This window comes from Lepidochelys kempii, chromosome 12 (genome assembly GCF_965140265.1).
Source record: "Lepidochelys kempii isolate rLepKem1 chromosome 12, rLepKem1.hap2, whole genome shotgun sequence".
In the NCBI taxonomy this organism is placed as follows: Eukaryota; Metazoa; Chordata; order Testudines; family Cheloniidae; genus Lepidochelys; species Lepidochelys kempii.
In genome coordinates, this window is record NC_133267.1 from 40,901,379 (window position 1) to 40,918,352 (window position 16,974).

General features: G+C 45.3%; 1 protein-coding gene across 8 annotated transcripts in view; it reads left to right on the forward strand.

The window, feature by feature from the left end:
• Nucleotides 1-16,974, forward strand: part of NFAT5 (nuclear factor of activated T cells 5) — a 150,384-nt gene that overhangs the window by 78,717 nt on the left and 54,693 nt on the right. For all 8 annotated transcript variants that reach the window (XM_073308338.1, XM_073308337.1, XM_073308336.1 and 5 more), the window contains 2 exons: nucleotides 446-638; nucleotides 9,264-9,454. In XM_073308338.1, the coding sequence (XP_073164439.1) occupies nucleotides 446-638; nucleotides 9,264-9,454 (384 nt within the window). The remainder of the gene's footprint in view (nucleotides 1-445; nucleotides 639-9,263; nucleotides 9,455-16,974) is intronic.

The following is a 16,974-nucleotide window of genomic DNA, read 5'->3' on the forward strand; positions in this document are numbered from 1 at the left end:
CCCCACAGTCTGACAGGCCACCCAGGACTCCCACACCCTATCCATCCCCCCCTGTTCCCTGACCACCCCAGAACCTCCACCCCATCCAACCGCCCCCTGCTCCCTGTCCCCTGACTGCCCCCTGGGACTCCCTAGCCAACTTTTGCACTGCTGCACACACGCCGCCACTGCCCTCTTACCATGCTGCTCAGAGCGACAGGAGCTCGCAGCCCCACTGCTCGTGCGGCGAGCTGAGGCTGCGTGGGAGGGGAACAGCGTGGGAGGGGCCGGGGACTAACCTCCTGGGCCAGGAGCTGAGGGGCCGGACAGGACGGTCCCGTGGGCCGGATGTGGCCCGCAGGCCGTAGTTTGCCCACCTCTGATCTATGGCCCTTCTTTACATTGATTTGTTTTTATATGGGAATTTCTTATAACATGTTCTCAATGGTCTGCTTGGACTTCTCAGAGCATCAGAAAGCCAGAAAGGAGCCGGAGGGAAGAAGAGCCCGATGCTGTGTGGTCAGTATCCTACTAAAAGTGAAGGCAAGGAGCTGAAGATTGTGGTACAGCCGGAGACCCAGCACAGAGCTCGGTACTTGACTGAGGGCAGCCGAGGCTCAGTGAAAGACAGGACACAACAAGGTTTTCCAACTGTAAAGGTAGTCTGTTTATAGTAGTACAGGGCAATGATGTGGGGAAAAGGGTTAATGTCATCCTTGGATGTATATGCAGGAGTAGAGAGTAGGAGCAGAGAAGTGAATTTACCTCTGTGTGGCTGATTGGTTAGACTGTTACTGGAATACAGCATCCAGTTCTGGAATCCACATTTTAAAAAGAGGCTTCACAAAATTAGCGAAGGCGCAGAGAAGAGCCACAAAAATGAATTGAGTGCTGGACAAAATGCCTTACAGTGCAGGCATGTCTACACTGCAACTGGAAGTGAGCCTTGCGGTGCGGGTAGACAGATTTGTGCTAGCAGAGCTCAGGATAGCACGCTTAAAACTAGCTGTGTGGAGGACACGTTGTCTAGCAACCAGAGCTTAAGCCATGGGGGTTGTGTGGGCTAGAGCTCAGTGGCTAGCCTGACTCTCTGCTGGCACCCAAAGTCCACACAGCTAGTTTTAGCAGCTAGCACAAGTCTGCCTACCTGGGCTGGGAGGCTCGCTCCCAGTTGCTGTCTAGACATACCCTGAGAGACTTAAGGAGCACAATCAATTTAACTTCTCAGAAAGAAGATTTAGAGCTTGCTTGATTATAGTGTACAAGTATCTTCCTGTGGACAAAATACAAGACACTAAAGGTCTCTTTAATCTAGCAGAACAAGAATTAATGGCTTGATGTTAAAAACAGACAAATTCATGTTAGAAATAAGGCTTCGATTTTTAACAGTGAAGGTGATTAGCCATTGAAATAAACTACCCAGAGAAGTAGTGCTTTCTCCATCTCTTTAAATTTTCAGTCCTTATTCATAATGAGTTCCACAGATGCATGACACTGGGTCTCTGCTATGTACAGCCAAGGAGTGAGACTGAACTGGTCAGTCAATGCCAGGAGAGCAGTGGCTCCACCTCTGAGAAACTGCCAATTTTTCATCTGCTTCCTTAGCTGCAGGCAGGCAGACCAGCTCCTCCCTGCTTCAGAACAAATGCAAAGAAGAGAAAAGAGGTGGGAAGGAAGGCTTACATCTCCAGGCTTTCAGGGTCTGCCTTCATCAGCAGAGTGGGTTCCTTTTCTCCTCATAGTTATTGGGACTCTCCATGCCTCCTGCTCACCCATATAGAATGCAGCATAGTGGAAAAGGCCAAGAAGAGAAGGAAAACCAGAAACTGTCTCCAGCATCTCCCTAGTGACTGAGTGCCTTGGTGGAGATCTGTGTCTGTTCCATGGAGACCCAAGCCTCTCTGAAGCTAAGGCAGGGTTTCCTGCAGCTATCCCTCCTTGACTCAAAGAGCACCCAGGAAGCAGTGGTAACAAAATCACCTAGGCTGGCACAGGCAGCTGCCCCAGACCCAGCATGAGTGGCAGCTCCCTTCCCTTCTCTGGGGAAGCATAGTTTGAAGCAAAATATCAAAAGGCCAGTGAAGCTTTTCAGGCATGAAAACTGCCAGGGTGCATCAGGACTACAACATAAACAAACATGAACTGTCCTCTACTAACCCAAGGGCCCCTACAGTCTTTAACAGGCAATTCTAACATGGATGGACAGTATTGCAAGTCTGGTCCCCCTCAACCTTGGGAAGATGAGCTTCTGTTGCTTCTGGGAATCAGTGATCTCCTATGTGGATATTCTTAGTGACCCTCTGCTTGCATGAGTTTCCTCTTCTCTTCTGCTCAGTGATGGTGTCTCTCCTTAGGAGATTTCCAAGTTATTCAGATGTTGGGTGAGTCTGAGCAGATTCAAGTCAGGCTTCCCAAAAGGTAAACCAGTCAGGACTGTTGTCATCACAGATGCAATCTGGAGGGATGGGGTGCTCAGACAGGGACAAAGATTGTTCAAGGGATCTGGTCCAAACATGACAGACAACACCTGAGCCATGTCACATGCCAACAGCACTAAAAGAACCTCACCTCCTGATGATTTGTGTAAAGAGGAATCTGGAGTCACTTCGCTTCATAACCAAAGGGAAATGATTGTAGTTCATTCAGCCAGCATAAGTTAGACCGTTCAGTATGGGAACTACGCGCAGGGGTGTTCTAATTTCTGCTAAAGGAATTTAGTCTCCAAGTGATAGATCTGTTTATTCCCCACCTGAATTACAAATTTTCTGTGTTCGTCTTTTGCCAGTAGAATCACAAATCTAAAGCAACAGATGCCTTGTCACAAAGATGGCAAGATATGACTTCTTTCCCTTTCCTCTTGTCACTAGAACTCTAGAAGATCAGAAGAGAGCCAGCTGCGGTAATTCTGGTACTCCTGTTTTAGCCAATGAGGCCTTGGTTCTCAATCTCCTCAACATGGCACAGAGACCTTCCATTTGCATTCCATCCAGAAAGCAATCGAAAAATATGTCTACCCAGAGGAAGAAAAAACACAAAAAAATAAAGATCCCTGGTAGTGAGTCTTGGAGCCTGAATCAGCTGACTTGGGCTCATGCTGTGGGGCTAAAAATAGCAGTATAGACATTCTGGCTCTGAAACCTAGTTAGGGGTAAGGGTCTCAGAGTCAGGGCTCCAGCCCGAGCCCTTAGATCTACATTGCTAGTTTTAGCTCCATAGCATGAGCCCAAATCAGTTTGTCCGGGCTCTGAGACTCGCTGCCAGGATTCTGTTTTTATTTTTTAATTTCTTTATTTTTTTGCTGTGTAATGTACCCTAATATGCATAATTGTTCCTTGTAATAAGAATCCAGCTTTTTGAATAGAGCCTTTTAAGCCAAAAAGGTTAGTCAGAAGAGGTAATATCCACACTTTTAGCTGTCAGAAATAAATCTACTAACTCGGTGGATTTTAAGGACCTCGTTGAGGTTTACCCATTGGTACCAGGACAAGGGTTTCTCTGCTACCATGGATTCTTGAATTTCTTCAAGATGGACTCAAGCTATGCTGACACCCAAAAGTCAAATTGCTGCTTCGTCTAGTGTCCTTAGCACAACAGACAAGTAGTGGATTTCATCTTGTCCAGGAGATGGTATGCTTTTTTGAGAGATTGGGTGGGGGGGAGGAGAACAGGACGGGATGGACATCCCTTTTATGTTCTCCTAAAGTGCAGAGTTCTTGCATGGGATCTTAACCTGATTCTCAGTTCCACTATAGACCCTCCATTTGAACTGCTCATGAAAGTATCTTATGATTTTCTAACCATTAAACTGGTCTTTTTGTTAGTAATCCCATGAATTTGCAGGTGTTTGAATTGGGAACTCTTCCTGGAACCTGAGTGCTGCATCTTCCATAAAAATAAAGTCAGATTCAGAACCAGAACCGATACTGCCTTCATACCAAACGTTGACTCTATGCTCTAGAGAGCACAGGATATTATCCTTTCATCCTTTTACCCAGCTCCATTGCATCCCAAAGAGAGATTGTGGTACACTTGAACATCTCACAATATATATCCACTGCACAACTTGGTTTAGAAAGACAAATAATTTGTTCTTTATTATCTGGTTCCAAAGGGAACAAAGGCCTCAGAATCCTCCATTTCCAGGCTGAGCTGTTGTATCTCAGAAGCATGCAAATAAAAAAGCATAACTCCATCTTCCAAAATCAGAGCTCACTCCCTCAGAGATATTGCAATTTCCTGGGCAGAAGAATCATATGACTCACACAAGGTTTTAGAATAAAGTGATTAATTAAACAGTAATAAGTCACTAGGACTGGAATGGATTCAACCAAGAGCTCTAAAGGAACTCAGATATGAAATTGCAGAACCACTAACTATGGTACGTAATCTATTGCTTAAATCTGAATCTGTCCAAGGTGACTGGAGAATAGCTAATATGGTCCAGATTTTAAAAAAAGGCTCCAGTGATGATTACAGACTGGTAAGCCTAACTTCAGTATGAGTCAAACCCATTGAAGCTACAGAAAAGAATAGATTTATCAGACACATAGATGAACACGATGTGTTGGGGAAGAGTCAATACAGATTTTGTAAAGGGAAATCATGCCTCACCAGTCTCTTAGAATGCTTTGAGAGAGTCAACAAGCATGTGGGCAATGGTGATCCACTGTACTTGGACTTTCAGAAAACCTTTGACAAGGTTTCTCACCAAAAGTTCTTAAGCAAAGTAAGGTGTCAGTGGGCAAGAGGGAAGGTCCTCTTGTGGATCAGTAATTGGTTAACAGATAGGAAACAAAGGGTAGGAATAAGTGGTCAGTTTTCACAGTGGTGAGGTAAATAGCAGGATCCCCCAACAGTCTGTACTGGGATCAGTGCTGTTCAACATATACATAAATGATCTGGGAGAAGACGTAAACAGCAAGATGGCAACATTTGCAGATGATACAAAATTACTCTGGATAGTTAAATCCAGAGCTCTGCAAAGGGTTTTAAACGGGTCTCACAAAACTGGGTAACTAGGCAAGAAAATGGCAGGTGAAATTCATTGTTGATAAATGCAAAATTAATGCACTTTGGAAAACCTAATCCCAACTATATATACACATTGATGGGTTCTAAATTAGCCGTTACCACTCAAGAAAGTGATCTTGGAGTCATCGTGGCTAGTTCTCTGGAAACATCTGCTCCATGTGCTGCACCAGTCAAAAGAAGCTGACAAAAAATGTTAGGAAGCATTAGGAAAGGGACAGATAATAAGTAAGGCTATGATTTTGTCATGGATATTTTTAGTAAAAGTCATGGATAGGTAATGGGCATTGAAAAAAATTCACAGAAGCTGTGACCTGTCCCTGGCTTTTACTAAAAACATCCCTGACAAAATGGGGAGAGAGGTTTGTCCAGCACCCAGCCCCATGATTTCTGCAACTTCTGTGACATACTCAAAACCTTAATAATAAGACAGAAAATATCATAATGCCACTATATAAATCCATGGTATGCCTGCACCTTGAATACTGCATGCAGTTCTGGTCACCCCATCTAAAAAAAGATATGTTAGAATTGGAAAAAGTACAGGGAAGGACAACAAAAATGATTGAGTATAGAACAGTTTCAATATGAGAAGAGATTAAAAAGACTGGGACTAGTCATCTTAGAAAATAGATGACGAATTGGGGGATATGACAGAGGTCAATAAGCAGAGCCATCCCTTGGGTACGGCGAATTGGGGTGACTGCTTCGGGCCCCACGCTTTCAGGGGCCCTGTGGGCCAGTGCGATTGGCTGGCACGGTTGGTCCTGGAAGTGACAAATTCATCACTTCCATCCCAAGCCTCTTTCCCCCACCCCACCCCCGGGACAGCCCTGTTTATAAGTGAAGAAATAAGTGAATAAGGAAGTGTTATTTATCCCTTCTCATAACATAAGAACCAGGGGTCATGCAATATAATTAATAGGCAGTAGGTTTAAAACACACATAAGGAAGTACTTAACCCAGTTCACAGTCAACCTGTGAAACTGGTTGACAGGAGATATTGTGATGGCCAAAAGTATAATTGGATACAAAAAAGAATTAGATAAGTTCATGGAGGATAACCAAGATGGTCAGAGACAGGACCTCATGCTCTGGGGTGTCCTTATATTTCTGACTGCCAGAAGCTGGGACTGGATGACAGGCTGGATCACTCGATAAATTGCTCAGTTCTCTTCATTCCCTTTGAAGCATCTGGCACTGGCCACTGTCAGAAGACAGGATACTGGGCTAGATCGACCATTGGTCTGACCCAGTGTGCTCATTATGTTTTTACGTGCAAGGAAATCTGTAAAGTAGCCACCTGGTCATCTGTTCATACTATCTCCACATTCTACATCCTGGACATGCAGACATTCTGATTCTGCCTTCGTTAGACATGTGCTCTTTGCTGTAGCATTCCAGTATTTACCTTCTTTTTGTATATAACATATAGTTGCCACCCTCCCCCTAGTAGACACTGCTATGAAAATCCCAGTGTCATGGATCTGTGGAACTCATTGTGAATAAGAATAGGAAAATTTATCTGTGCCTTACCTCAAAATTGCCTTTCTTGGAGTAGGAGGGTCCACAGATCCAACCCACTCTGAATGGGCTAATTGGGGAAACACATCGGATTATTAATTGCACTCAGTTTATTATTCACTGAATTCCTTGCTCTGCAGGAGTATTGTTCTACTTAACCTTACTGCTTAATTTTCCTTACTAGCACAGAGATGTATTAGGCTACAGAAGTGTCTCAACTGGGTGTTTCTTGGAAGTGGAGCCACTCCTCCCCTGACACTGATTGACACATTTGCTCTGCCTCCAAGACTGCATGTACAGACAGACAGACCCAGTGTCATGTATTTGTAGACCTCATTACTCTAAGAAGGAAAATTTTCAGATAAAGCACATGTAGATTTTCCCAATCAAGATTGGATGCCTTTCTGGATGGTATGCTTTAGTCAGACAAAAGTTACTGGGCTTACTACAGAGTAACGGTGAAATTCTGTGACCTGTTATATAAGAGATCAGAATACATGATCTAATGACCCCTTCTGGCCTTAAAACATAAGAATCTATCTATATGGGGATATATTTCTGATAGTAGAGGGCTCTTTAATCTAGCCGATTAAGGCATCATAAAATCTAGTCGCTGAAATCTGAAGTGAAACAAATTGAGACTAGAAATAAAGAACAGATCTTTAACAGTGAGGGGAATTAGCCACTGGAACAACATACTAAGGGATGTGGTGAATTCTTTATCATTTGAAGTCTTCAAATCAAGACTCGATACCTTTCTAGAAGATACGCTACAGTTAAAACAGAAGTTGTGGACTTGCTGCAGAAATTATTACAGGTTTTTTGGCCTCTGTTTTCAAGGGAGCCAGAGTGGATGGTCATAATGGTGCCTTCTGGTTTAAAATCTGTTGAGTCAAATGCATGCACAGTTGACCTTTCTCTGCTGTGAAACATCATATATACTTTCATTTCTAGTTTGCTGTTTAATGACCGTGTCATATACACTTTGAGTAGTTGGAGTAATTAGTGTAACATAATCCTGTCTTCAATTTTTTGTTAATATATTTGACATTCTCATAATGCTGTTCCTTCATGTTTCAAGGTAAATTAAAATGCCAGACAAAAACAACCTCCATCTATCCACCTCCACTTCCCCCAAAACTATAATATAATATAATATTAAGACAATTATGTACTCAAAAAAATCCAAGGTGAAAGCATCTGACTAAACAAGTCTGGAAAAAGTAAGCTTTCAATTCACATCTAACAGTTCCATGGTTGCTCATGATGCTGCACAGAAAATCCTTTATTGCTCATTGAAGAAATACTGAATATATTTTAGAAAGGCATCAGGAACGGAGAGAACAGTTTCATTAGTTCTTGCCGTCTAAGTAAAAGCAGAGTCCTGTTTGTTAAGATATTTGTCAGGAAGTAGACAAATTACATTGTGTATGTACTGATGTCTCATTAAAGATATGAAAAATCCTCGTGAAAATCATAAACCAGACACTATTAGACTTGTATAAGAGCTGTGTACAAGAGGCACTGTAAGTGTGTAGGCTGAAGATGAGCTTTGTTTAAACTTGAAAGCATAGTTGGTTGGAATGGGAATTTGATTTTGGATACAATTATAGCTGGAGAGGTTCTTGGAATAACTTTTTATCAAAGGGTTGCAACATGAATGGTGCAATGAATTTCATATCCAACTGAACATGTAAGTGCCATTAGTAAAACAATGATGCAAAAAACCTGTTCCTGCTAGTTAATAGGAATTGCACTTGTAATATTGCAGGATGTTTGATCTATTCCCTGTGAATCAAACCACAATTTAAATTATTAATTAAAAGTGGGATTAGAGAAAATATTGGAGAATTAAATCACTATATACATTGAGTGATGGGTGTTTTCTCAAATATAAAATTCCTCCAAACCAATTAATCTTTTGAAAACCTTTTTCTTAATTGCTCTACAGTGTAATAGAGGTTCCTCTGTGCAATTTTATAGAAGTATTTTCATTAGTTAACATGAAATTGTTACCTTGAACTGCATGGCATTGTTGTGATCGAGGAGTTTCTGAAGTGGCTCAAACAGGATTAGGATCAGTATGCAGAGTATAAAAGAACAAACAGTATTAACAGTTAACATTTTAAGAGCTCATTAATCTAATGTAGAAATATATTTTTATAAAAAGTTTAGGAATGGTTATTTCGTTTGAAATTGGAGTGTAAATTTACATATAATGCCAACACTTAGTCTTATAAAGTCCTGTAATACTCTAACACGTTTTTCTCCTGGCATAAATGTATTCTCCTGCAAACTGATTGTGGGTAGCACATTAATACTGAACGTATTGATTGGCACCTATGAACAGATGTCTCTAAGAAGCCTTTATTCATAAAATATTTTGACAGTGAATCAACATTGATCATACATTTTAACTGAGAATGCTAGTTGCTGTTTACTTTATATTTTTTATGGAAGAATAAATCGGGTTTTGAAATCCCTGAGGCTACAATCTAAGCAATGTGATATTAAGAAGAACAAAACATCAGTCTGCCATTTTGTAAATTTATATAGAAATTCTCTGCTTCCTCCCTCCTTGGAAATTGTTCATTTACTCTCAGTCAGTTTTTTGGAGGTTGTGTATCTTTTAACTGAAACATTGCAATTCAGTTGTACTGTTTTTAAAATGTCTTATTTCATAATAAATTATAAGGTCAATTTACTATCTACTTCTTGTTTCTTGGTTCTAGCTGGAAGGTCACAATGAGCCAGTAGTGCTGCAAGTGTTTGTGGGTAATGACTCTGGTCGAGTGAAGCCACATGGGTTCTACCAGGCCTGCAGGGTAACTGGGCGAAACACTACTCCCTGCAAAGAGGTGGACATAGAGGGTACTACGGTTATAGAGGTTGGCCTTGACCCTAGCAACAACATGACACTTGCGTAAGTAATTCTTTTTGGAGTCACTGTCTTTCTGGGATGAAACAGTAAGACAGGGGTTCTCAAACTGGGGGTTGTGACCCCTTAGGGGGTTGCAAGGTTATTACGCAGGGGTCACGAGCTGTCAGCCTTCACCCCCAAACCAAGCTTTGCCTCCAGCATTTGTTAAATGTTAAAAAAAACTTATTTTTGATGTATAAGGTAGGTCGCAGTCTGAGGCTTACTATGTGAAAGGGGTCACTAATACAAAAGTTTGAGAACCACTGCAGTAAGAGGTTATTTTTTGCTTCAGGAATCAAGTCTGAAGGTGTCATTTGATGTTATGAGAGGGGTAGCTGTGTAAGTCTGTATCCACAAAAACAACAAGGAGTCTGGTGGCAACTTAAAGACTAACAGATTTATTTGGCCATAAATCTGCAGAAGTGGGTTTTTTACCCATGAGAGCTTATGCCCAAATAAATCTGTTAGTCTTTAAGGTGCCACTGGACTCCTCATTATTTTTGTTAATTTGGTGTTATCTTAAATAAGAGAGGTTTGGGTTGTTTTTTTTTTTAACATATGTACAGTAGGGAGCAAGATAATAAAGACGAAAAATAAGACTTCCTAAATATAGTCTGACATAATTAAAACTTTATGGAAATAAATTGCTTTTTTATTTATTCACTGAATAGCTTGCTTCCAGCATTTGTGTGAAAACAAACTGAGTAGACGGATTAATTTTTATAAGCAAGTCACCTTCAAAATACAATTTTTTAACTTAATGTTCCCCTTCATTAACTTGCTTCCAGAGATTCTTTTTGGATTTGTTCATCAAACTGTTTTGAAAGCAGTTAAAATATGAATACCTTGACACAGAGAGAATACTAGTGAGACAACATATTGTAAGGAAAATGTCTTAAAATCCACCCTAAGCTCACCCAAAGTGTTTATTTTACCCAATGTTCACTTTGTGTTCTTCGAGTTATTGGTCATGTGTATTCCACAATAGGTGTGCGTGCTTGCCACGTGCACCAGTGCTGGAAGTTTTTCCCCTAGCAGTATCCGTAGGGGAGAGCTCCCCAGCGACCCCGGAGTGGCTCCTCCATGGTGCAGTATAAGGGGAGCTGCGTGCTCCCCCCACCCTCAGTTCCTTCTTGCTGCCAGTGAAGGTGCATCGGAAGTACTCTGCTCCTGCTTTGCTGTAGCTCGTCCCCAGAACTGCTTATTCGTTCAGTGTTAGTACCTGTAGTTAGTAAGCTGTTCAGTTAGAGAGCCTGAGCCGGGGCATGCCCCGCTCCCCAGGTTTTAAGTCGTGCAACACTTGTAGGCGATGTATGCCTCGGAGTGGCCTGCACGCAGGCTGTTCACGCTGTTTGGGAGAAACCCATATCAGCGATTGTTGCAAGATTTGCAAGTCGTTCAAACCTCGGACCAAGAGGGAAAGAGACGTTAGGCTCCGGGCCATTCTGATGGAGTTGGCGCTGACCCCGATTCCGGCGCGCCGCTCTGAGCTGGCACTGCGGTGTCAGTGCACGGCACCCTTCCGGAGTCTCCCACCAGTTGGCACCGCTCCCCGTCCATGGGACAGAAGAAGGCAAAAAGACGCCGCCTTCGCAGCCGCACTGAGGAAAACCCGGGGCAGAGGCTAGACCCATGTCAGGCAGTCCTCAATCCTCTCCGGCCTCTAGGCCTCTGACTCACATAGAGCGGAGTCGCTCGGTCGCTTCAGACCAGGCCTCCCCGGATGCCCTCTCTGCCGGAGGCCCTGCAGGGGGCCTGGGATGAGCATTGGCCTGCTGAACCCAGGGTTGTGAGTTCAATCCTTGAGGGGGCCATTTAGGGATCTGGGGCAAAAATTGGGGATTGGTCCTGCTTTGAGCAGGGGGTTGGACTAGATGACCTCCCGAGGTCCCTTCCAACCCTGATATTCTATGATTCTATGTCCTGTCCATGCTGGTACCAGGAGTGCCACCAATGTCAGTCCCGTGCTCCAGGGGCAAGCCACCGCTGGGATCTCCACAGTCGTCCCCGGCTCAGTACCGGTCTCGGTCCCGGGAACGTTCCCAACGCTGTTCGTTGCCCAGCAACCGTTCAGGTCAAAGTCCACGTGGATCACCCTCGACTCCTACCAGACTGTCTGGTTGGATGCCATCCGACCGAGACTCTTGGCACCGCTCCACTTCAAGGAGTGAGTACTGACGGGACCGAGGCAGACGTCGCCAGAGGCCCTCATCTCAGGGGTTACCGCAGCTGGTCACGGCACGGACGTCGATGCTGTTATCGCTTGGAATCCCACTCCAAGACCCCACCAAGGCATCGCTTCCGCAGCCCCAGGCATCAATCACTGGCATCTCACCGTCACAGGTCCACCCATTGGAGCCGATTGCAGAGCAGCTGCTGCCGATGGTACCGGTCCTCCACGTTGGGATCGCGGTCCCGTGGTTGGTGTTGCTCCTGGCACTGCCGTTCCTTCCGGTCCCGGGACAGCGGCAGGTCATTCATCAGCCCGGCTTCAGCTCGTAGTCGTCCTTCCATGGTCCAGGCCAGCCAAGCCGAGCAGCAGGTGCCGCAGCAAGTGCAGTGACTCCAGGCCCCATGGCCGGACCAGTGGTACTAGTGGGCACTGTGGCCCCCGACGCAGCCCCCGGTGGGGGCTCGTTTGGTAGCCGGTGCCTCAGAGGCAACACCGGCCTCCCTCTCCAGACCTCCGAGGAAGGAGTCAGTGGGACGTACATCCTCTGCACCATGCCCGGAGACCAACCAGGTGGTGGACCCTCCGGTGCCGGCGGACACCCAAAGTACCGCACCGGCCTCCTCGCCCTCCCCAGAAGAGGCGATTACGGCCCCGCCCCCCACAGTCCTGCAGGAGGACTTTAGGGCCCACCAGGAACTCCTAAAAAGGGTGGCATCACGCCTCCACCTCCAGGCAGAGAAGATGGAGGAGCCCTTGGACTCCCTGTTTAATGCGCTGTCCTCTTCAGTACTGAGCAGCGTAGCTTTGCCTCTCCATGAAGGGGTGGCAAAAATTTCAAATGCCCTGTGGCAAATACCGGCCTCATTGGCCCGTCTCCAAGAGAGCAGAACGCAAGTACTTTGTACCCGCCAAGGGACACGAGTACTTATGCACCCACCCGGTGCTCAACTCCCTGGTGGTCGAGTCAGTCAAGAACGGAACGGCAGGGCCAGCCAGCCCTACCCCAAAAAATAAAGATTCATGGAGGCTGTACTCTTTTGGAAGAAAAGTTTATTTGTCCTCAAGCTTCCAGTTACGAGTAGCAAACGACCAGGCTCTCCTGGGCTGGCATGAGTTCAGTCTGTGGGGCCCCCTGCCCAAGTTTGAAGACTCCCTGCAGAAGCATGATAGGAAGGAGTTCAGGGCGCTGGTGGAGGAGGGTACAGTGGCTGCAAGCAGCTTCAGATGCGGCGGATATGGTCGCACCTCCGCGGTTTCCATGAGAAGGACGTTGTGGCTCCTGCTGTCCAGGCTGCCCAGTGAGGCGCAGGCCACCATGCAGGATCTCCTGTTTGATGACAAAGCTCTGTTTGCGGAAGAAACGGATACAAAGCTGCATGGTGTAAAGGACTCCCGCACGATCGTCCAGACTCTGGGTCTCTATGTTCCGGCTAAATCTAAGTTTAAGCCGCAGCAAACTCTCGCTCAGGCCTCCCACCCGAAATACGAGGCCGCCTATAAGAAGGCGCAGGACTATAAAAGGCGCCCTCAGAGGCAGTCAAGGCCAGCCCCGCAACCTGGGTCCTCCAAGGGCAAACAGGTGGGGAAAAGGCGATTTTGATGGGACGCTTAGGGGTGCCCCCCCAGTTCTCAGGGATCAACCCTCGGACAAAGCCCTGCTCGAGCAGGAGGTGGGGCAGCTCTGGGGCCTAGGAGCAGTGGAAGTGGTGCCCGGGGAATTCAAAGGCAAGGGGTTCTATTCCCGCTATTTCCTTATTCCAAAGGCCAAAGGGGGACTCAGTCCCATCCTGGACCTGCGAGATCTAAACCAGTTCATGGTGAAGCTCAAGTTCTGCATGGTCTCCCTAGCCTCCATCATCTCCTCCCTGGATCCCGGGGACTGGGACGCTGCCCTTGATCTGCAGGACACGTACTTCCACATTCACATATTCGAGGGACACAGACACTTCCTCCTTTTCGTGGTGGGGCAGAATCACTACCAGTCTACAGTCCTCCTGTTTGGTCTGTCCACTGCCTCCAGGATATTTACAAAATGTATGTCGGTGGTAGTGGCCTACCTCAGGCACCGGGGGGGGGTCCAGATTTTTCCCTATCTGGACGAGTGGCTGGTCAAGGGCAGCTCTCGGTCGCAGGTGAGGGATCATGTGACGCTCCTCCTGTCCACGTGCACCGCCTTGGGCCTGTTGGTAAACGACACCAAGTCCACGTTAGTCCCGGTTCAAAGGATGGAGTTTATGGGGCGCTCCTGGATGCCTCTTCAGCCACAGCTTCCCTCCCACCAGACAGGTTCGAGATGCTGAAGGGGCTCATTGACACGGTCACAAGTTCGCGGTGACAACAGCAGAGCATGGAAGGTGGCCTTCCTGGTCGTGATCACGTCAGCCAGGCGAGTCTCGGAGCTCAGGACCCTGACCTCCGAGCCTCCATACACGGTTTTTCATAAGGATGGGGTCCAGCTCCGCCCACACCCTACATTCCTCATGAAGATGGTCTCTGCCTTTCCCATGGGTCAGGACATTTTTCTGCCAGTCCTCTGCCCCAAGCCCACGTGTCCAATGAGGAGCGCTGTCTCCACATGCACGATGTGCAACGGGCTCTGGCTTTCTACCTGAGCGGAACAAGCTGGTCAGAAAGCCCTCGCAACTGTTCATCGCTTCGGCTGAGTGCATGAGGGGTTGGTCGATCTCCACTCAGCGGCTTTCCAACTGGATCACTTCATGCATCTGTATCTGTTCTGAGCTGGCGGGTATCCCCCCGCCACCAATTGTGAAGGCGCACTCAACTCGAGTACAGGCCTCATCTGCCTTCTTGGCCCATGTCCCCATCCTCGACATTTGTAGGGCCGCCACGTGGTCTTCGGTTCACACATTCACTTCGCACTATGTGATCATCTCCCAAACCAGGGATGACGCCAGGTTCAGCAGGGCTGTCCTCCGTCCTGAGAACTTGTGAACTGCTACCCACCTCCAACAGATATAGCTTGGAATCACCTATTGTGGAATACACATGAGAAATCATTCGAAGAAGAAAAAAGTTACCTTTTCCGTAACTGGTGTTCTTCAAGATGTGTTGCTCATGTCTATTCCACATCCCACCCTCCTTCCCCTCTGTCGGAATTGTCTGGCAAGAAGGAACTGAGGGTGGGGGAAGCGCATAGCTCCCTTTATACCGCACCATGGAAGTGCCACTCCAGGGGTCGCTGGGGCGCTCCCCCTATGGGTACTCCTAGGGGAAAAACTTCCGGCACCGGTGCACGTGGCGAGTATGCACATGTATTGTGGAATAGACATGAGCAACACATCTCAAAGAACACCAGTTACGGAAAAGGTAATTGTCTTACACGTCTTTTTTTTTAAATGCTTTTTTTTATCTTTAGTTTTTATATTAGAGTTTCACATTCTTTGTTTAGTGTTTGCAACATTGTGTAAGTACTTGCAGGACATGAAGATTCATCAGTGGACTTAGTCTTGCAGTTGTTCTTTCAACTTTTTTTTTTGAGAGGCAAGGAAAAAGAGGGAGATGCCTTCTCAATTAGTGTTTTTAGAGCTTATTGAAGAACTGAGTCCAGCAGGTTTTGGATTTGTCCGTAGTGAGAAGTGCGGAAAGAGTTTTTTAGCACTCCCCCAGCCCAGTTTGTTTTGTTACTGTCCAATCCATCTGACAATCCTTTAACTTTATCTGTGAAGCTGGCAAAGAATCAGGCATTTATGACAAAGTACAACTATCATCTTGGTTATAAAATGGTCACTTTTCAGAAGCATTTAAACGGTCCTTTGTTGCCACCATTCAGAGGAGTCTAGAGCTCTCTAAATGCATTATTTGGACTCTGATGCTTAAGGCTCAGCTGTCCATTCTGTTGAGTGAGTAAGCACTATGCATGGCTTTGTAATTTAGGATTTTATCCTAAAGTATGAAGCAATGATCTGGATCTCTGACCTAATTAATACAAAATGAATAAAAAGAAAAGTAGGATTAGCATCTGTTCTTTGAGCTCAGTGATATCAGCCTGAAAGTCTTGGGCCTCTTTAGAGGTTACTGAAAGTTAAATTCAAGCTCCCTCAACTGGAAAGGTCAAATGACCATCTGTGACACTGACTTACTATGTTTTGTCACTAAGGAATTGGAGGAAAGGTAAAAGAATACCTCCATGTTCTCCCATTCCAGGGACTTTGCTCATGATATTGTTAAAACAGGAAGTATTTTCTGGTAGATCTAGAAATTATAGAACCTGTTCTCACCAGGCAAAGAGGAATCTGTTTCTTATTCTTGATATTTCTTTATTACAACAGAGATTTTAAGAATAGGAAGTGATTAGAGACAATTGTCCCAATTTGTACTTAAGACAACTTAAGGGATGATTAAGAGGATCAGTTTCCAAATTGTTGTTGTCAATGCCCCTCCCCCTGCTTCTTTAAATGTATTGGAAATGTTACTAGATTTTTTTTTTTTTTAAAGTAGGTCAGATTCATTACCAATACTGGGTTCTTTATTTTATCCCTTCTTATGCCAACTGGTATTTTGTCATGACAGCCCCATGAGATAGCACGAAATGCCATGCACACCTATGAAGACATGGTCTGCAGCTGTATCTTTATCTGACTGGTTACTAAGAGGTGTGTGTGTGTGTGTGTACACACACACACACACACACACACACCCTACGATTATTGTCGGTCTCTGTTCCTTTATTCCAAAATTTGGCTCATCTACAAAGAAGAATACCAGCTGTTTTGCTTGGCCATCATCCTTCTGTTTTGAATGAAGATTTTTAGGTAGCAAAGATTTTTCCAGTGTTGTGTCTCATTCTGACTTTCTCTTCATATGATAGCTTGAGCTTTTCTCAAACCATTTCACGGTCTATAAGACTATACACTACAATTATTACTGTTCAGTGATGATCTCCTTGCAAAGACTCCATTCAGTAATCTGACTTTCTTTCTCTCCAGTAGAAGAGCAAGCTTTCAATGTTAAGGGAGTTGGTTTATTCCACCCAACAGACCCCACTTTTCAAAGCAATCTTAGTAATAGGTATGCTAAACTAAGTATTGTTTGGCCATAAGAGAAGCCGTCACATCCATGTACTTTGTCTGTAGAAGATATCTAGCAATTGTATCTGCATCTTAGAAAAAAGAGCCGTATATTCTCTTTGAGAAGTGTCTTTTACGGGTGCTCCACTGTAGGTGTATTTGCGCCCCTGCATCTCTAACCCGATATTTTAGGTAGCATTGTTTGTTCAGCCCACATGTGCGTCCTCCCTCCCTTCCTCCATTGTGGTCTGCCTCGAAGCTATCTAGCGCTGCGTGGGTGAACCACCTTTGGCCTCAAATGGCAAGAGCAGTAGTCTCTTCTT